Source organism: Chelon labrosus, assembly GCF_963514085.1.
Source record: "Chelon labrosus genome assembly, chromosome: 10".
NCBI classification, from domain to species: domain Eukaryota; kingdom Metazoa; phylum Chordata; class Actinopteri; order Mugiliformes; family Mugilidae; genus Chelon; species Chelon labrosus.
The window spans coordinates 269,851-291,570 of record NC_140360.1 but is presented as its reverse complement, the minus strand read 5'-3'; the positions used below and the strand labels follow the sequence as shown (position 1 = coordinate 291,570).

General features: G+C 48.8%; 2 protein-coding genes across 2 annotated transcripts in view; one reads left to right on the top strand and one right to left on the bottom strand.

Moving 5' to 3' along the window:
• plxnb3 (plexin B3) overlaps nucleotides 1-21,720 on the bottom strand; it is a 179,449-nt gene that overhangs the window by 138,462 nt on the left and 19,267 nt on the right. The gene's annotated exons all lie outside the window — the stretch shown is intronic.
• On the top strand, nucleotides 1,278-21,415 carry LOC311494795 (phosphatidylinositol 4,5-bisphosphate 3-kinase catalytic subunit alpha isoform; the record flags this gene model as incomplete). Its single annotated transcript, XM_084554017.1, has 26 exons — nucleotides 1,278-1,362; nucleotides 1,989-2,092; nucleotides 2,165-2,327; nucleotides 2,411-2,620; nucleotides 5,748-5,815; nucleotides 6,129-6,257; nucleotides 6,333-6,386; nucleotides 7,592-7,701; nucleotides 7,788-7,929; nucleotides 8,045-8,130; nucleotides 8,260-8,365; nucleotides 11,224-11,376; nucleotides 11,450-11,581; nucleotides 13,757-13,881; nucleotides 15,066-15,147; nucleotides 15,498-15,662; nucleotides 15,750-15,853; nucleotides 15,929-16,100; nucleotides 16,188-16,294; nucleotides 16,423-16,544; nucleotides 16,641-16,719; nucleotides 17,011-17,181; nucleotides 19,269-19,386; nucleotides 19,554-19,705; nucleotides 19,789-19,937; nucleotides 20,055-21,415. The coding sequence occupies 26 exons, from the start codon at nucleotides 1,278-1,280 to the stop codon at nucleotides 20,177-20,179; spliced, it is 3,213 nt and encodes a 1,070-aa protein (XP_084410143.1). The 3' UTR covers nucleotides 20,180-21,415.

Genomic DNA, 21,720 nt, shown 5'->3' with positions numbered 1-21,720 from the left:
GACATGGGACAGACACTGAGACATGAGACACTGAGACACTGATACATGAGACAGACACTGAGACATGGGACAGACACTGAGACATGAGACACTGAGACACTGAGACATGAGACAGACACTGAGACATGAGACAGACACAGAGACATGGGACAGACACTGAGACATGAGACAGACACTGAGAGTCTTTTAGATTTAATGTGATGTTGATGATCTTGGTTTAATTCATCAGCTGTTCCTTTAAATCAGTCGGTCAACAGAAGGAAGTTGACACAACGCTGCCTTTGTGTGTGTGTGTTTCCTGTCTGTGTGTTGTGTGTGTGTTGTGTGTGTCTTCTAGTGAGTTCATAATAATAATAATAATAATAATAATTTATAATTTAATGGCGGCGCCTTTCAAAGCACTCAGGGTCACTTTACATCAAACAGATGAGACCATGTGACCTGCAGGGGACGCTGTGTCTCAGACATAGACAACATGTGTCTCCTCTTCCTCTCATTGGTCAAACCCATAGACTCTAAAAAAGAGAATGACGCTCGGTCATGGCGGCCGCCATTTTGGTTTTGAGAGACTCCGCCTCTCTCAGACATTCCAAATATGGGTGGAGGGTGGGCGGAGCATTGCTCTATTAAAGGCGCCCACTCAACTCACCGTTACCAGCTAGCTACGCCCACCAAGCTAGGCTAAGTGCTAGCCTAGCACAGGTTAGCACTAGACGAGCACTAGTGCTAACCTGTGCTAGCAGGCGGCTAATCTAGCACTGTGCTGCATCACTTCCTCAACAAGCCACCAGGGGGAGCGTCACATGCTTTGGCTTCACAGTAGAGGAGCCGTCATGGCGTCCACTGGTTCTACAGATTATAGCACGGGTGTCAAATATGCAGCCCGGGGGCCTAAACCGGCCCTTCAGAGGGTCCAGTCTGGTCCACAGGATGATTCTGCAAAGTGTGAAAACTACATAGAAGACATTAACTGCTGTCTCTGTCTCTGTCTGTCTGTCTCTCTCTGTTTGTCTCTCTGTCTCTCTCTCTGTCTCTCTCTCTGTCTGTCTTTCTGTCTCTCTCTGTGTCTCTGTCTCTCTCTGACTCTGTCTCTCTGTCTTTCTGTCTCTCTGTCTGTCTGTCTGACTGTCTCTCTTTCTGTCTTTCTGTCTCTCTGTCTCTCTGTCTGTCTCTCTGTCTGTCTCTCTGTCTGACTGTCGCTCTTTCTGTCTTTCTGTCTCTCTGTCTGTCCAGGTAGCCCAGTGCTGAGGTGAGGTTGTTTGTGATTGGTGGTTACCATGGCACCCAGGCCGTCATCAGGGGAACTATGGGGGCTCCATCTGATGCCCCCTCGCATCCTGGTTGACTGCTGCCTACCCAACGGTTTCTACTGTTTTTATTCAGTTTCTATTCATTGTTTCTACTGTTTTTATTCAGGTTCTGTTTATTGTTTCTACTGTTTTTATTCAGTTTCTATTCATTGTTTCTACTGTTTTTATTCAGGTTCTGTTTATTGTTTCTACTGTTTTTATTCAGGTTCTGTTTATTGTTTCTACTGTTTTTATTCAGGTTCTGTTTATTGTTTCTACTGTTTTTATTTGGTTTCTATTTATTGTTTCTACTGTTTTTATTCGGTTTCTATTTATTGTTTCTACTGTTTTTATTCGGTTTCTATCGTTTCAACTGTTTTTATTCGATTTCTATTTATTGTTTCTCCTGTTTTTATTCAGTTTCTATTTATTGTTTCTACTGTTGTTATTCAGTTTCTATTTATTGTTTCTACTGTTTTTATTCGGTTTTTATTTAATGTTTCTACTGTTTTTATTCAGTTTCTATTTATTGTTTCTACTGTTTTTATTCAGTTTCTATTTATTGTTTCTACTGTTAGTTTTCGGTTTCTGTTTATTGTTTTGACTGTTTTTATTCGGTTTCTGTTTATTGTTTCTACTGTTTTTATTCAGTTTCTATTTATTGTTTCTACTGTTTTTATTCGGGTTCTATTTTTGCAGGGATGATGGTGAGTCTAGAGTGTCTCAGAGAAACTCCTCTCATCAACATCAAGCAGCAGCTCTTCATGGAGGCCAGGAAGTACCCTCTGTACCACCTGCTGCAGGTACGTCCTGTCTAACCTGTGACTCCGCCTCCTCTGGCCTCCGCATATAAACTCTTCTCTGTGATTGGACAGGAGGAATCGTGTTACATCTTTGTGGGCGTGACCCAGGAAGCAGAGAGGGAGGAGTTTTACGACGAGACCAGGCGTCTGTGTGACCTACGACTGTTTCACCCGATCCTGAAGGTCATCGAGCCGCTGGGCAACCGAGAGGAGAAGATCCTGAACCGGGAGATCGGTAAGCCCCGCCTCCCGCCATGACTACGTGACCTCGTCTCTGATGTCACCTCCATACTCTCACTGACTCCGCCCCATCGTCAGGGTTTGCCATCGGGATGCCCGTCTGTGAGTTTGAGATGATGAAAGACCCTGAGATCCAGGACTTCCGCCGCTCCATACTGAGCGTGTGCAGAGAGGCCATGGAGGAGAGGGAGGGGGGAGGGGCCCACAGCCAGGCCCTCTATGTTTACCCCCCCAACGTGGAGTCCAGCCCCCAACTGCCCCAGCACATCTATAGCAAGCTGGACAAGGGTGAGGACTGTGTGTCTGTCTCTCTACCTGTCTGTCTCTCTACCTGTCTGACTCTATCTGTCTGACTCTATCTGTCTGACCCTCTACCTGTCTGACCCTATACCTGTCTGACCCTCTACCTGTCTGTCTCTCTACCTGTCTGACTCTACATGTCTGACTCTCTATCTGTCTGTCTCTCTACATGTCTGACTCTCTATCTGTCTGACTCTCTACCTGTCTGTCTCTCTACCTGTCTGACTCTCTACATGTCTGACTCTCTATCTGTCTGTCTCTCTACATGTCTGACTCTCTACCTGTCTGACCGTCTACCTGTCTGACTCTCTACATGTCTGACTCTCTATCTGTCTGTCTCTCTACATGTCTGACTCTCTATCTGTCTGACTCTCTACCTGTCTGTCTCTCTACCTGTCTGACTCTCTACATGTCTGACTCTCTATCTGTCTGTCTCTCTACATGTCTGACTCTCTACCTGTCTGACCCTCTACCTGTCTGACTCTCTACATGTCTGACTCTACATGTCTGTCTCTCTACATGTCTGACCCTCTACCTGTCTGACTCTATCTGTCTGACTCTACCTGTCTGACTCTATCTGTCTGACCCTCTACCTGTCTGACCCTATACCTGTCTGACCCTATACCTGTCTGACCCTCTGTCTGTCTGACTCTATCTGTCTGTCTCTTTACCTGTCTGACTCTCTACCTGTCTGTCTCTCTACCTGTCTGACTCTCTACCTGTCTGACTCTCTGTCTGTCTGACTCTATCTGTCTGTCTCTTTACCTGTCTGACTCTCTACCTGTCTGTCTCTCTACCTGTCTGACTCTCTACCTGTCTGACTCTCTACCTGTCTGACTCTACATGTCTGTCTCTCTACCTGTCTGACCCTCTACCTGTCTGACTCTCTATCTGTCTGACTCTATCTGTCTGACTCTATCTGTCTGACCCTCTACCTGTCTGTCTCTCTACCTGTCTGACTCTCTACCTGTCTGTCTCTCTACCTGTCTGTCTCTTTACCTGTCTGACTCTCCACCTGTCTGTCTCTCTACCTGTCTGACTCTCTACCTGTCTGACTCTACATGTCTGACTCTCTACCTGTCTGACTCTCTACCTGTCTGACTCTACATGTCTGACTCTCTACCTGTCTGACTCTCTATCTGTCTACCTCTACCTGTTTGACTCTCTACCTGTCTGTCTCTCTACCTGTCTGACTCTCTACATGTCTGACTCTCTATCTGTCTGACTCTACCTGTCTGACTCTCTACTTATCTGACCTTCTACCTGTCTGACTTTACATATCTGACTCTCTACCTGTCTGACTCTCTACTTGTCTGACCCTCTACCTGTCTGACCTTCTACCTGTCTGTCTCTACCTGTCTGACCCTCTACCTGTCTGACCCTCTACCTGTCTGTCTCTACCTGTCTGACCCTCTACCTGTCTGACTCTACATGTCTGACTCTCTACATGTCTGACTCTCTATCTGTCTGACTCTACCTGTCTGACTCTCTACATGTCTGACTCTCTATCTGTCTGACTCTCTACCTGTCTGACCCTCTACCTGTCTGAATCTACATGTCTGACTCTCTACCTGTCTGACCCTCTACCTATCTGACTCTCTACCTGTCTGACTGTACATATCTGACTCTCTACCTGTCTGACCCTCTACCTGTCTGACTCTCTACCTGTCTGACTCTCTACCTGTCTGACCCTCTACCTGTCTGTCTCTCTACCTGTCTAACTCTAAACCTGTCTGACCTTCTACCTGTCTGACTCTATATGTCTGACTCTCTACCTGTCTGACTCTACCTGTCTGACCCTCTACCTGTCTGTCTGACCCTCTACCTGTCTGACCTTCTACCTGTCTGACTCTCTACCTGTCTGACTCTCTACATGTCTTACACTCTACCTGTCTGACCCTCTACCTGTCTGACCCTCTACCTGTCTGACCCTCTACCTGTCTTACACTCTACCTGTCTGACTCTACCTGTCTGACCCTCTACCTGTCTGACCCTCTACCTGTCTGACCTTCTACCTGTCTGACCTTCTACCTGTCTGACCCTCTACCTGTCTTACACTCTACCTGTCTGACTCTACCTGTCTGACCCTCTACCTGTCTGACCCTCTACCTGTCTGACCTTCTACCTGTCTGACCCTCTACCTGTCTGACTCTCTACCTGTCTGACTCTCTGTCTGTCTGACTCTATCTGTCTGACTCTCTACCTGTCTGATGCTCTAGCTGTCTGACCCTCTACATGTCTGACTCTCTACCTGTCTGACACTCTACCTTTTTGACTCACTACCTGTCTGACTCTACATGTCTGACTCTCTACCTGTCTGACTCTCTCCCTGTCTGACTCTCTACCTGCCTGACTCTTTACATGTCTGACTTTCTACCTGTCTGACCCTCTACCCGTTTGACTCTCTACCTGTCTGACTCTCTACCTGTCTGACCCTCTACCCGTTTGACTCTCTACCTGTCTGACCCTCTACCTGTCTGACTCTCTACCCGTTTGACTCTCTACCTGTCTGACTCTCTCCCTGTCTGACTCTCTACCTGTCTGACTCTACATGTCTGACTTTCTACCTGTCTGACTCTCTACCTGTCTGACTCTACATGTCTGACTCTTTACATGTCTGACTTTCTACCTGTCTGACCCTCTACCCGTTTGACTCTCTACCTGTCTGACTCTCTACCTGTCTGACCCTCTACCCGTTTGACTCTCTACCTGTCTGACCCTCTACCTGTCTGACTCTCTACCCGTTTGACTCTCTACCTGTCTGACTCTCTCCCTGTCTGACTCTCTACCTGTCTGACTCTACATGTCTGACTTTCTACCTGTCTGACTCTCTACCTGTCTGACTCTACATGTCTGACTCTTTACATGTCTGACTCTCTACCTGTCTGACCCTCTACCCGTTTGACTCTCTACCTGTCTGACTCTCTACCTGTCTGACCCTCTACCCGTTTGACTCTCTACCTGTCTGACCCTCTACCTGTCTGACTCTACCTGTCTGATGCTCTAGCTGTCTGACTCTACATGTCTGTCTCTCTACCTGCCTGACTCTTTACATGTCTGGCTCTCTACATGTCTGACTCTCTACCTGTCTGACTCTCTACCTGTCTGTCTGCAGGACGTCTGATAGTGACCATCTGGGTCATTGTGTCTACGTCTAACTCCAAACAGAAATACACTCTGAAGGTAAAATGTTGGTTTGTTCAGGTCCATGTTGGAGGACAATATGTCTCAGGTGTCTCAGAGAGAAGAGAGACTTGGTTTCACAGCTAATCTATACTTTTGATCTCATGGGATGTCCAACATCAACACTGTCCCTGTCCCTATCTTGTCTCCTGTCGTTATCCCGTCTCTCATCTCTTGTGTTCCGTCTCTGGTCTCATTCCTCCGTCTCTCTCGTGTCTCGTCTTGCGTCACTCGTCTCTGTCTGTCATCTCTGTCTCTCGTCTCTGTCAGGATGAGCAGATGAAACAGGACATGTCCATGTCTTTGTGTCCAGGTCAGTCATGACAGTTTACCTGAGCAGCTGATCGCTGAGTCCATCAGGAAGAAAAGTCGATCGATGCATCTTTCACCTCAGCAGCTCCGCCTCTGTGTCCAGGAGTACCAGGGACAGTACATCCTGAAGGTACTCCCGTCTGTCTGTCCCCCTGTCTGTCTGACTCACCTGTCTGTCTGACTCACATGTCTTTCTTTGTGTCAGGTGTGTGGCTGTGATGAATACCTGCTGGAGAAGTTTCCACTGAGTCAGTACAAGGTAACAACTCATCAAAATAAAAGAGTCCACAACTCTTCACCAGGGGTTCCTCCAGGACATTCACCTGTCCCCCTCTACCTGTCTCTCTCCACCTGTCTCTCTCCGCCTGTCTCTCTCCACCTGTCTCCCCTCCACCTGTCTCTCTCCACCTGTCTCTCTCCACCTGTTTCCCCTCCGCCTGTCTCTCTCCACCTGTCTCCCCTCTGCCTGTCTCTCTCCACCTGTCCCTCTTCACCTGTCTCTCTCCACCTGTCTCCCCTCCACCTGTCTCTCTCCACCTGTCTCTCTCCACCTGTCACTCTCCACCTGTCTCTCTCCACCTGTCTCCCCTCCACCTGTCTCTCTCCTCCTCCGCCTGTCTCTCTCCGCCTGTCTCTCTCCACCTGTCTCCCCTCCACCTGTCTCTCTCCACCTGTCTCTCTCCACTTGTCCCCACTCCACATGTCCCTCTCCACCTGTCTCCCCTCCGCCTGTCTCTCTCCACCTGTCTCTCTCCACCTCTCCCCCTCCACCTGTCCCCCCTCTTCCTGTCTCTCGCCATCTGTCCTCCCTCTGCCTGTCTTTCTCCACCACCTGTCTCTCTCCACCTGTCACTCTCCACCTGTCTCCCCTCCACCTGTCTCTCTCCACCTCTCCCCCTCCACCTGTCACTCTCCACCTGTCTCCCCTCCGCCTGTCTCTCTCCACCTGTCTCTCTCACCTGTCTCCCCTCCGCCTGTCTCTCTCCACCTGTCCCTCTTCACCTGTCTCTCTCCACCTGTCTCCCCTCCACCTGTCTCTCTCCCTCTGTCCCCCCTCCACCTCTCCCCCTCCACCTGTCCCCCCTCCACCTGTCTCTCGCCATCTGTCCTCCCTCTGCCTGTCTTTCTCCACTACCTGATCTCTCCACCTGTCTCCCCTCCACCTGTCTCTCTCCACCTGTCTCCCCTCCACCTGTCACTCTCCACCTGTCTCTCTCCACCTGTCTCCCCTCCGCCTGTCTCTCTCCACCTCTCCCCCTCCACCTGTCCCCCCTCCGCCTGTCTCTCGCCATCTGTCCTCCCTCTGCCTGTCTTTCTCCACCACCTGTCTCTCTCCACCTGTCCCCCTCCACCTGTCTCTCTCCACCTCTCCCCCTCCGCCTGTCTCTGTCCCTCTGTCCCCCCTCCACCTCTCCCCCTCCACCCGTCCCCCCCCTCCATCGCTCTCCCCTCCCCTGTCCACAGTACATCCGCTCCTGTATCACGGTGGGACGTCTTCCTCACCTGATGCTCGTCTCCAAGGACAGTCTGTACTCTCAGCTTCCAGCCTCTGGGTTCGTCACACCTTCGTACAGGTGCGTCTTCCATTCAGGGTCATACCTGTCTCAGCCAATCTGGAGCTGTACAGCTGGACCGTTGACATGTGAGACATGTGTTTCAGTCGTCGGACTCCTCAGCCGTCTCCCTGTCCAGGAGGAGGTGATGGTTGTCCACCCCGCTCCCTGTGGGCGTTCAACACTCTGCTGAGAGTCCGTCTGCTCTGCGCCACCTACGTCAACGTCAACATCAGGGACATCGACAAGGTCAGCGCCCGTCTCTGTCCTCAGCGGCTGTCTCTGTCCTCAGCGGCTGTCTCTGTCCTCAGTGTCTGTCCTCAGTCTGTGGTGAAATATAAACACTGTGAACCTGAATGTGTAGATCTACGTGAGGACAGGGATTTATCACGGAGGAGAGCCGCTGTGTGACAACGTCAACACTCAGAGAGTTCCCTGTTCAAACCCCAGGTACGACTACACAACTACTGTACAACTAGAGCTACACAACAGCTACACAATAGCTCTACCTGTCTGTCTGTCTGTCTACCTGTCTGTCTGTCTGTCTGTCTACCTGTCTGTCTGACTGTCTGTCTCCAGGTGGAATGAGTGGTTGACCTATGACATCTACCTGGCCGACCTCCCTCGTTCAGCCAGACTCTGCCTGTCTATCTGCTCAGTGAAAGGAAGGAAAGGAGCCAAGGAGGTAGGGGACCTGTCTGTCTGTCTGACCTGTCTGTCTGACTGACCTGTCTGACCTGTCTGTCTGTCTGACTGACCTGTCTGTCTGTCTGACTGACTGACTGACTGACCTGTCTGTCTGTCTGTCTGACCTGTCTGTCTGTCTGACCTGTCTATCTGACTGACCTGTCTGTCTGACTGACCTGTCTGTCTGTCTGTCTGTCTGACTGTCTGTCTGTCTACCTGTCTGTCTGTCTGACTGACCTGTCTATCTGACTGACCTGTCTGTCTGTCTGACTGTCTGACTGTCTGACTGACCTGTCTGTCTGTCTGACTGACTGACTGACCTGTCTGTCTGTCTGTCTGTCTGACTGACCTGTCTGTCTGACTGACCTGGCTGTCTGTCTGTCTGTCTGACTGTCTGACTGTCTGACTGACCTGTCTGTCTGTCTGTCTGTCTGTCTGACTGACCTGTCTGTCTACCTGTCTGTCTGTCTGTCTGACTGACTGACCTGTCTGTCTGACCTGTCTGTCTGTCTGTCTGCCTGACTGTCTGTCTGACTGACCTGTCTGTCTGTCTGACCTGTCTGTCTGTCTGTCTGACTGTCTGACTGTCTGACAGTCTGACTGACCTGTCTGACTGTCTGACCTGTCTGTCTGTCTGTCTGACTTGTCTGTCTGTCTGACTGTCTGTCTGTCTGACTGACCTGTCTGTCTGAGCTGTCTGTCTGTCTGTCTGTCTGTTTGTCTGTCTGTCTGACCTGTCTGTCTGACTGTCTGTCTGTCTGCCTGACTGTCTGTCTGTCTGTCTGTGTGACTGACCTGTCTGTCTGAGCTGTCTGTCTGTCTGTCTGTTTGTCTGTCTGTCTGACCTGTCTGTCTGACTGTCTGTCTGTCTGTCTGTGTGACTGACCTGTCTGTCTGACCTGTCTGTCTGTCTGTCTGTCTTTCTGTCTGTCTGTCTGTCTGACTGACCTGTCTGACTGACCTGTCTGTCTGTCTGTCTGTCTGTCTGTCTGTCTGACTGACCTGTCTGTCTACCTGTCTGTCTGTCTGTCTGACTGACTGACCTGTCTGTCTGTCTGTCTGTCTGACCTGTCTGTCTGTCTGTCTGTCTGTCTGTCTGTCTGTCTGTCTGACTGACCTGTCTGACTGTCTGACCTGTCTGTCTGTCTGTCTGTCTGTCTGTCTGACTGTCTGTCTGTCTGTCTGTCTGACCTGTCTGTCTGTCTGTCTGACCTGTCTGTCTGACTGTCTGTCTGTCTGTGTGACTGACCTGTCTGTCTGACCTGTCTGTCTGTCTGTCTAACTGTCTGACTGTCTGTCTGTCTGTCTGACCTGTCTGTCTGTCTGTCTGACTGTCTGTCTGACTGACCTGTCTGTCTGTCTGACTGTCTGTCTGTCTGTCTGACCTGTCTGTCTGTCTGTCTGACCTGTCTGTCTGTCTGACTGTCTGTCTGTCTGTGTGACTGACCTGTCTGTCTGACCTGTCTGTCTGTCTGTCTGTCTAACTGTCTGACTGTCTGTCTGTCTGTCTGACCTGTCTGACTGTCTGTCTGACTGACTGTCTGACTGACCTGTCTATCTGTCTGACCTGTCTGTCTGACTGACCTGTCTGACTGACTGTCTGACTGACTGTCTGACTGACCTGTCTGTCTGACTGACTGTCTGACTGACTGACTGACCTGTCTGTCTGACCTGTCTGTCTACCTGTCTGTTTGTCTGTCTGTCTGACTGACTGACCTGTCTGTATGACCTGTCTGTCTGTCTGTCTGTCTGTCTGACTGACCTGTCTGTCTGTCTGACTGACCTGTCTGTCTGACCTGTCTGTCTACCTGTCTGTCTGACTGACTGACCTGTCTGTCTGACTGACTGTCTGACTGACTGACCTGTCTGACTGACTGACTGACTGACTGACCTGTCTGTCTGTCTGTCTGTCTGACTGACCTGTCTGTCTGACCTGTCTGTCTACCTGTCTGTCTGTCTGACTGTCTGACTGTCTGACTGACTGACTGACTGACCTGTCTGTCTGTCTGACTGACCTGTCTGTCTGACCTGTCTGTCTACCTGTCTGTCTGTCTGTCTGACTGACTGACCTGTCTGTCTGACCTGTCTGTCTGTCTGTCTGACTGACTGACTGACCTGTCTGTCTGTCTGACCTGTCTGACTGAGCTGTCTGTCTGACCTGTCTACCTGTCTGTCTCCCTCGCCACCTCTTCATCTTCCTGTCTCTCTTTCCACCTGTCTCCATTTTCACCTGTCTCTCTTCTTGTCTCCCTTTCCACCTGTCTCTCTCTCCACCTGTCTCCCTTTCCACTTGTCTCTCTTTTGTCTCCCTCTCCACCTGTCTCTATCTCCACCTGTCTCTCTACCTGTCTCTCTTCCTGTCTCCTTTTCGACCTGTCTCCCTCTCCACCTGTCTCCCTTTCTACCTGTCTCTATTCCTGTCTTCCTCTCCACCTGTCTCTCCACCTGTCTCTCTTCCTGTCTCCCTTTTCACCTGCCTGTCTTCCTGTTTCTCTTCCTGTCTCCTTTTCCACCTGTCTCTCTCTCCACCTGTCTCTCTCTCCACCTGTCTCTCCACCTGTCTCTCTTCCTGTCTTCCTTTTCACCTGTCTGTCTTCCTGTTTCTCTTCCTGTCTCCCTTTCCACCTGTCTCTCTCTCCACTTGTCTCTCCACCTGTCTCTCTTCCTGTCTCCCTTTCCACCTGTCTCTCTTCCTGTCTCCCTTTCCACCTGTCTCTCTACCTGTCTTCCTCTCCACCTGTCTCTCTTCCTGTCTCCCTTTTCACCTGTCTCTCTCTTACTGTCTCCCTTTCCACCTGTCTCCCTTTTCACCTGTCTCTCTCTTACTGTCTCCCTCTCCACCTGTCTGTCTGCCAGGAGCACTGTCCCCTTGCCTGGGGAAATGTGAACCTGTTTGACTACCAGGACATCCTGGTCTCGGGTAAAGTGGCTCTCAGTCTGTGGCCTGTTCCTCACGGCCTTGAGGACCTTCTAAATCCCATCGGGGTTGCTAGTTCAAATCCCAACAAGGTACGTGTCTAACTGAAGACGTGACGATCCTGGTCCAGCTCATAAAGAACTGATCAGATGTGGTGGTTTGTAGGAAACTCCTTGTGTGGAGCTGGAGTTCTCCTGGTTCAACCAGACGGTGGTGTTTCCTGACGAGCAGCAGATTGAAGAACACGCCAACTGGACCGTCAGCAGAGATCTGGGCTACAACTACTGCCACGGCCTGGTAACACGTCCTACATACATGGACATATCGTCACGTAGCATTCACTAGCTTCATGTCTCTGAAGGTTTATAACGAATACATGTCCTATGACATAAGACATGTATAAGACATGTATAAGACATGTATGGGACACATAGAGGACATGTACATTGACCCGTATATAACACGTATAGGACATGTATAAGACATGTATGGGACACATATAGGACATGTACATTGACCTGTATAAAACACGTATAAGTAGGGTGACCAGATGTCCCGCTTTGTGCGGGACAGTCACGCATTTTCATTACTTTTCACACGTCCCGCAAATTGAGACGTTGTCCCGCATTGTTACAGTCAGACTCCAGTTTTGAAATGCGTGTTTTATAATCTGGCATTTATCAAATAGCTGTTTGGAGAAAGCAGTGAGGGCTGTCATCAGGGGGCGGGGCGGACTGTTTGATCATGTCAATCAAAGTGGGACGCGGACGCAGGTTAAGGGTGCGCCCACCAACCACAAACAATGCAAATCAGATCAGAACGGCATGCAGCGCGAGACATGGAGGGAAGCACAACCCGTACGACTGAGAAGAGGAAATGCAGCTATAATAAAGACTGGGAAACTATCTATCCCTGGGTGAAACCAGAGCAAGGAGAGTCTGGTAAAGTTTGCTGTGAAGTTTGCTTGAGTCATTTTTCCGTTTCACACGGAGGTAAATACGACGTGAAACGACACAGACAATGCGAGACAAAACGTGTTGCTCAACTTGGGAAAGTTGCATTTAAACAAGGTTATATATATTATAAAATATATTTATAAGTTTTTATTTGCAGGCTGTTATGTGCTGCTGAATCAATCAGATGGCAAAGCACAGTAATGTTATAAGCAAAGGGGCAGAATAGAAATGTTTATTTTTTCTCTTAGTTCTTTTAGACTACCTTGATGCATTAGTATCTCACATTGTCCCTCATTGTCCCACACAAACGTAGTCTTTGTCCCGCGTCTGGTGAATTGGGATCTGGTCACCCTACGTATAAGACATGTATAAGACATGTATGGGACACATATAGGACATGTACATTGACCCGTATATGACCCGTATAAGACATGTATATAACACGTATATGACATGTATATGACATGTATAAGACATATAGGACACATATAGGACATGTACATTGACCCGTATATGACCCGTATAAGACATGTATATAACACGTATATGACATGTATATGACATGTATAAGACATGTAGGACACATATAGGACATGTACATTGACCTGTATATGACATGTATAAGACATGTATATAACACGTATATGACATGTATATGACATGTATAAGACATGTAGGACACGTATAGGACATGTACATTGACCCGTATATGACATGTATAAGACATGTATATAACACGTATATGACATGTATATGACATGTATAAGACATGTAGGACACATATAGGACATGTACATTGACCCGCATATGACATGTATAAGACATGTATGCCCCATATATAACATGTATAAGACATGTAGGACACATATAGGACATGTACATTGACCCGTATATGACATGTATAAGACATGTATATAACACGTATATGACATGTATATGACATGTATAAGACATGTAGGACACATATAGGACATGTACATTGACCCGTATATGACATGTATAAGACATGTATATAACACGTATATGACATGTATATGACATGTATAAGACATGTAGGACACATATAGGACATGTACATTGACCCGTATATGACATGTATAAGACATGTATGCCCCATATATAACATGTATAAGACATGTAGGACACATATAGGACATGTACATTGACCCGTATATGACCCGTATAAGACATGTATATAACACGTATATGACATGTATAAGACATGTATATAACACGTATATGACATGTATATGACATGTAGAAGACATGTAGGACACATATAGGACATGTACATTGACCCGTATATGACATGTATAAGACATGTATATAACTCGTATAAGACATGGATAGGACACGTATAGGACAGAAGACTGAGACAAAGGACAGGGTCTGCTGGACATCTCGTCTGGGTGTCACCTCATCTGAATCTGATCAAGCTGCATTTCACTTGAAGACTAAACTAAAGACAAACAGGAGGTGAAGACAGTAAAGTCCAACATGTGTCCATGTCCCTCAGAGCAGTCGTCTGGCCTGTGACAGCAGCGTGTCCCCCACTGATGCTGAACAGCTTCGATCTCTCTGCTCCAGAGATCCACTGTACGAGCTCTCTGAGCAGGAGAAGGACTTCCTCTGGAGACACAGGTCCAACTCTTTGTCTGCTTACCTGTCTGTCTACCTGTCTGTCTGCCTGTCTGTCTGTCTGTCTGCCTGTCTGTCTACCTGTCTGTCTGTCTGCCTGTCTGTCTACCTGTCTGTCTGCCTGCCTGTCTGCCTGTCTGTCTGCCTACCTGTCTCTCTACCTGTCTGTCTCTCTACCTGTCTATCAACATGTCTCCCTACCTGTCTATCAACCTGTGTCTCTACCTGTCTGTCTCTCTACCTGTCTATCAACATGTCTCTCTACCTGTCCGTCTCTCTGCCTGTCTGTCTCTCTACCTGTCTATCAACATGTCTCTCTACCTGTCCGTCTCTCTGCCTGTCTGTCTCTCTACCTGTCTATGAACATGTCTCTCTACCTGTCTGTCTCTCTACCTGTCTATCAACATGTCTCTCTACCTGTCTATCAACATGTCTATCAACATGTCTCTCTACCTGTCTGTCTCTCTGCCTGTCTGTCTCTCTACCTGTCCGTCTCTCTGCCTGTCTGTCTCTCTACCTGTCTATCAACATGCCTCTCTACCTGTCCGTCTCTCTGCCTGTCTGTCTCTCTACCTGTCTATGAACATGTCTCTCTACCTGTCTGTCTCTCTACCTGTCTATCAACATCTCTCTCTACCTGTCTATCAACATGTCTCTCTACCTGTCTATCAACATGTCTCTCTACCTGTCTGTCTCTCCACCTGTCTATCAACATGTCTGTCTCTCTACCTGTCCGTCTCTCTGCCTGTCTGTCTCTCTACCTGTCTATGAACATGTCTCTCTGCCTGTCTGTCTCTCTACCTGTCTATCAACATGTCTATCAACATGTCTCTCTACCTGTCTGTCTCTCTACCTGTCTATCAACATGTCTGTCTCTCTACCTGTCTATCAACATGTCTATCAACATGTCTCTCTACCTGTCTATCAACATGTCTCTCTACCTGTCTATCAACATGTCTATCAACATGTCTCTCTACCTGTCTGTCTCTCTGCCTGTCTGTCTCTCTGCCTGTCTGTCTCTCTACCTGTCTATCAACATGTCTCTCTACCTGTCTGTCTCTCCACCTGTCAATCAACATGTCTGTCTCTCTACCTGTCTATCAACATGTCTATCAACATGTCTCTCTACCTGTCTGTCTCTCTACATGTCTATCAACATGTCTCTCTACCTGTCTGTCTCTCTGCAGACATTACTGTGTAAATATCCCAGAGTCTCTTCCAAAGCTTCTTCTTTCTGTCAAGTGGAATTCAAGAGACGAAGTTTCTCAGGTAAGAAAACGTTGTCACCTTCACAAGACGAGACAATCACTCATCACTCACATGGTCTCCTCCTGCTCCTCCTCCTCTTCCTCTACCTCCTCCCCCTCCCCCTGCTCCTCCCCCCTCCTCCTCCCCCTCCTCCTCCTTCCCCTGCTCCTCCCCCTGCTCCTCCCCCTCCCCCTGCTTCCCCTCCCCCCCTTCCTGCTCCTCCTCCCCCTCCCCCTGCTCCTCCCCCTCCTCCCCCTCCCCCTGCTCCTCCCCCTCCCCCTCCTCCTCCTCCCCCTTCTCCTCCCCCTCCCCCTGCTCCTCCTCCTCCCCCTGCTCCTCCCCCTCCCCCTCCCCCCTCTCCTCCTCCTCAGATGTACTGCTTGTTGAAGGAGTGGCCTCTGATGGAACCAGAATTAGCTCTGGAGTTGCTGGACTGTAACTTCCCGGACCCGATCGTCAGAGAGTTTGCTCTTCGCTGTTTGGTTCAGGGTCTGACAGACGACAAGTTGTCTCAGTACCTGCTGCAGCTCGTCCAGGTGAGTTTACACCTGAGGAACAATAGAACAAGTGTCTCCTGACAGAGAGGTGTCCATTGTCTTGTCCTGTCTGTCTGAACCGTGCAGGTCTTGAAGTATGAGATGTACCTGGACAATCCACTGGCTCGCTTCCTGATAAAGAAAGCTCTGACGAATCAGAGGATTGGACACTTCTTCTTCTGGCACCTGAAGTGAGTGTTGTTGTCCAGGAACGTTCACCTGAGTGGACGTCACCTACACACCTGTTTGTTCTCACCTGTTTCAAGGTCAGAGATGCACAATAAGACGGTGTCCAGGCGGTTCGGGTTGCTGCTGGAGGCGTTCTGCAGAGCATGTGGCATGTACCTGAAACACCTGAACAGACAGGTGGAGGCCATGGACAAGCTGGTGAACCTGACCGACACGCTGAAGCAGGAGAAGAAGGACGAGACTCAGAAGGTACCAGACCACACGCTGCACACAGAAAGACGTTGTGCTTCTTATTGGTTGATGCTGATGGTTTGCCTTCCTCTGATTGGTCGTCAGACTCAGATGAAGTTCCTGGTTGAACACATGTCCCGTCCTGATTACATGGACGCTCTGCAGGGATTCGTCTCTCCTCTGAACCCAGTTCACCAGCTGGGGAACCTCAGGTGACAATAAACAGCTGACGTCCAGTAGGACAATGAAATAAATGAAGTGATGTGGTTAAATGAAGTGATGTGGTTAAATGAAGTGGTTAAATGATGTGGTTAAATGAAGTGATTAAATGTGGTCATAGGTTAGAGGAGTGCAGGATCATGTCATCAGCAAAGCGCCCCCTGTGGCTGAACTGGGAAAACCCCGACATCATGTCTGAGCTTCTCTTCACCAACAACGAGATCATCTTCAAGAACGGAGACGGTAACTAGCTTAATGCTAACTAGCTCAGCGCTAACCACAGTGCTGGGTTCGGAGCCGTGCTGAGGGATTGTGGGTAATGTAGTGTTCTCTGTACAGACCTGCGTCAGGATATGCTGACACTGCAGATCATTAAGATCATGGAGAACATTTGGCAGAACCAGGGCCTGGACCTGCGGTGAGTACCTGCATCACCACACACACACCTGGCTGTGAGGTCACCACACACACACACACACACCTGGCTGTGAGGTCACCACACACACACACAGACACACACCTGGCTGTGAGGTCACCACACACACACACCTGGCTGTGATGTCACCACACACACACACCTGGCTGTGTGGTAACCACACACACACACAGACACACAGACACACACCTGGCTGTGAGGTGACCACACACACACACACACACACACACACACACACCTGGCTGATGCAGTGTGTGTCCCTGTGTGTGTCAGCATGCTTCCTTACGGATGCCTGTCCATTGGAGACTGCGTCGGTCTGATCGAGGTGGTGAAGAGCAGCTTCACCATCATGCAGATCCAGTGTAAAGGAGGCCTGAAGGGGGCGCTGCAGTTCAACTCCAACACCCTGCACCACTGGATCAAGGACAAGAACCGTGGGGAAGCGTCAGTACCTGTCTGTCTGAACACCTGTCTGTCTGTCTGAACACCTGTCTGTCTGAACACCTGTCTGTCTGCCTGTCTGAACACCTGTCTGTCTGTCTGAACACCTATCTGTCTGTCTGTCTGTCTGTCTGAACACCTGTCTGTCTGAACACCTGTCTGTCTGTCTGTCTGAACACCTGTCTGTCTGAACACCTGTCTGTCTGTCTGTCTGTCTGTCTGTCTGAACACCTGTCTGTCTGAACACCTGTCTGTCTGTCTGTCTGAACACCTGTCTGTCTGTCTGAACACCTGTCTGTCTGAACACCTGTCTGTCTGTCTGAACACCTGTCTGTCTGTCTGTCTGAACACCTGTCTGTCTGTCTGAACACCTGTCTGTCTGAACACCTGTCTGTCTGTCTGAACACCTGTCTGTCTGTCTGTCTGAACACCTGTCTGTCTGTCTGTCTGTCTGTCTGTCTGAACACCTGTCTGTCTGTCCGTCTGTCTGTCTGTCTGAACACCTGTCTGTCTGTCTGTCTGTCTGTCTGTCAGAACACCTGTCTGTCTGAACACCTGTCTGTCTGTCTGTCAGAACACCTGTCTGTCTGAACACCTGTCTGTCTGAACACCTGTCTGTCTGTCTGTCTGTCTGAACACCTGTCTGTCTGTCTGTCTGTCTATTTGTCTGCCTGAACACCTGTCTGTCTGTCTGAACACCTGTCTGTCTGAACACCTGTCTGTCTGTCTGTCTGTCTGAACACCTGTCTGTCTGTCTGAACACCTGTCTGTCTGTCCGTCTGTCTGTCTGAACACCTGTCTGTCTGTCTGTCTGTCAGAACACCTGTCTGTCTGAACACCTGTCTGTTTGCCTGTCTGTCAGAACACCTGTCTGTCTGAACACCTGTCTGTCTGTCTGTCTGTCTGTCTGAACACCTGTCTGTCTGTCAGTCTGAACACCTGTCTGTCTGAACACCTGTCTGTCTATCTGTCTGAACACCTGTCTGTCTGCCTGTCTCACCTCCTGTCTGTCTCACCTCTTACCTGTCTCATCTCCTGTCTGTCTAACCTCCTGCCTGTCTCACCTTTTTCCTGTGTCACCTCCTGTCTGTCTCACCTCTTACCTGTCTCATCTCCTGTCTTTCTAACCTCCTGCCTGTCTCACCTCCTGTCTGTCTAACCTCTTGCCTGTCTCACCTCCTGTCTTTCTCACCTCCTGTCTGTCTCACCTGTTTCCTGTCTCACCTCCTGTCTGTCTAACCTCTTACCTGTCTCATCTCCTGCCTGTCTAACCTCTTGCCTGTCTCACCTCCTGTCTTTCTCTTCTCCTGCCTGTCTCACCTTTTTCCTGTGTCACCTCCTGTCTGTCTCACCTCTTACCTGTCTCATCTCCTGTCTTTCTAACCTACTGCCTGTCTCACCTCCTGTCTGTCTAACCTCTTGCCTGTCTCACCTCCTGTCTTTCTCATCTCCTGCCTGTCTCACCTGTTTCCTGTCTCACCTCCTGCCTGTCTCACCTTTTTCCTGTGTCACCTCCTGTGTGTCTCACCTCTTACCTGTCTCATCTCCTGTCTTTCTAACCTCTTGCCTGTCAAACCTCCTGTCTTTGTCATCTCCTGCCTGTCTCACCTGTTTCCTGTCTAACCTCCTGCCTGTCTCACCTGTTTCCTGTCTCACCTCCTGTCTGTCTAACCTCTTACCTGTCTCACCTCCTGTCTGTCTAACCTCTTACCTGTCTCATCTCCTGCCTGTCTCACCTCCTGTCTTTCTCATCTCCTGCCTGTCTCACCTGTTTCCTGTCTCATCTCCTGTCTGTCTAACCTCTTGCCTGTCTCACCTCCTGTCTTTCTCATCTCCTGCCTGTCTCACCTGTTTCCTGTCTCACCTCCTGTCTTTCTCATCTCCTGCCTGTCTCACCTGTTTCCTGTCTCACCTCCTGTCTTTCTCTTCTCCTGCCTGTCTCACCTTTTTCCTGTCTCATCTCCTGTCTGTCTAACCTCTTGCCTGTCTCACCTCCTGTCTTTCTCTTCTCCTGCCTGTCTCACCTCCTGTCTTTCTCTTCTCCTGCCTGTCTCACCTGTTTCCTGTCTCACCTCCTGTCTGTCTCTCAGGTATGACCGGGCCATCGACCTGTTCACCAGGTCGTGTGCAGGTTACTGCGTTGCGACATTCATCTTGGGAATCGGAGACCGACATAACTCCAACATCATGGTGAAGGAGAATGGACAGGTGAGCTCCTCATCTTTCTGACCCCTCCCCCTAACTCACCCTGACTCCTCCTCTGACCCCGTCCCCTGACTCCTCCTGACTCCTCCTCCTCCTTCTTCTTCTTCTTCTTCTTCTTCTTCTTCTTCTTCTTCTTCTTCTTCTTCTTCTTCTTCTACGTCCTCCTCCAGCTGTTCCACATCGACTTTGGTCACTTCCTGGATCACAAGAAGAAGAAGTTTGGCTACAAGCGGGAGCGTGTGCCCTTTGTCCTGACTCAGGACTTCCTCATCGTCATCAGTAAAGGAGTCCAGGAGTCCACTAAGACCAAGGAGTTTGAGAGGTCTCACCTGCATCTAACCTGTTTCCAGGTCTGGTGGTGGCCCTGCACCTGTCTTACTTTCTGCTTACCTGTCTGTGGTCCAGGTTCCAGGAGATGTGTTACAAAGCTTACCTGGCCATCCGTCAACACGCCAGCCTCTTCATCAACCTCTTCTCCCTCCTGCTGGGCTGTGGGATGCCTGAGCTGCAGAGCTTTGACGACATCGCTTACCTGAGGAAGACTCTGGCCCTGGGTGAGACGGTGGAGGAGACTTGGGAAGGTGGGGGTGGGGGTGGAGGATGTCTGTCTGACTTCCTGTCTGTCTGACTTCCTGTCTGTCTGTCTCTGTCTCTATCTGTCTGTCTCTCAGAGAAGAGCCAGCAGGAGGCGCTGGAGTATTTCACCAAACAGATGAACGATGCTCATCACGGAGGATGGAGCACAAAGATGGACTGGATCTTCCACACCATCAGACACATGCCCAACGAACACTGACACACACACACACAACACAACACACAACACACATACAACACACACACATCCAACACACAACACACAACACACACATCCAACACACAACACACACACAACACACACATCCAACACACATTTAAAGCACATGTGTTTGGTTCCTGCACTATTCTCATGATGATGATGATGTCGATGATGACGATGATGATGACAGTGATGATGATGATGGTGATGATGATGACGATGATGATGACGGTGATGATGATGACGGTGATGATGATGACGATGATGATGACGGTGTCATCTGATGTTGTAAACTTTAGCCTCGTATCGTTGTGTTTATGGGATGGTTGTCATGCCAACATGAATCTCAGGGTAACAGGTCAGAGGTGTGAAGATGCCAAATGCATGCTGGGAATAAAGATAACGATGTCGTAACTGTCTTCCAGTCGGTTAGCTTAGCCACAGTTAGCTCTGATACTTTATTATTGTAGCACATTTGAATCAAACTTTATTGACAAGCACTGAGCAATAAATACTTTGATGTTGACAATCAGGAGTTCTGACCAATAGGAAGGCAGAGCTGGCCTAGATTCAAATGAATCACTTTATTTAACTTTATTTATGTCAGCTGGTTGAACCTTTCTACTGTGAACAATAAATAAAAACCAAATAAAGTCTAGACTCTGGATTTTAATGTTTAATGGTTAACTATTCTGTACCTTCTATACTCTAACCCTAACCCTGTCCTGACGTCTTTAAAGTCTGTGGTTTCAGACCGAGCAGTCTGTAGTTAACTCCACAGAGGAGGAGTAGTTCAATTCAATTCAATTTTATTTATATAGCGTCAATAACAATACAAATCGTCTCAAGACGCTTTACAAAAACCCGGCCTGAAACCCCCAGAGCAAGCCTGAAGGCAACGGTGGCAGGAAAAACTCCCTTTTAACAGGAAGAAACCTCGAGCAGAACCCAGCTCATATGGAGGGACCCATCTGCCTAAGGCCAGCCGGGTACAGACAGAAGAAAGAGAGAAGAGAACAGCAAAGAGAGAAGAGAACAGCAAGATAAACATACATCTGTCATAGATACACATATCTGACTAAAGCGTACATGTGGAATCTTATGATACAAACTGATGATGTTACATGACAGTTTGAAAATGTAAGAGGAATCATAGGCAGGTTGGAGAATTGTTCATTCAGGTAGGAGTGGATAACTGCAGGATTCCATGAAGACTGGGCAGGCTGATGAGACCACGACAACAGATGTAGTATAGAGCTCCACAGGAAACACACCACTCCAGGAATATACTGTACTTTACTGTATTTACCATACACGTTACTGAATATACTGTACTTTACTGTATTTACCATACACGTAACTGAATATACTGTACTTTACTGTATTTACCATACACAGTACTGAATATACTGTACTTTACTGTATTTACCACACACAGTACTGGACATACTGTACTTTACTGTATTTACCATACACAGTACTGGACATACTGTACTTTACTGTATTTACCATACACAGTACTGGACATACTGTACTTC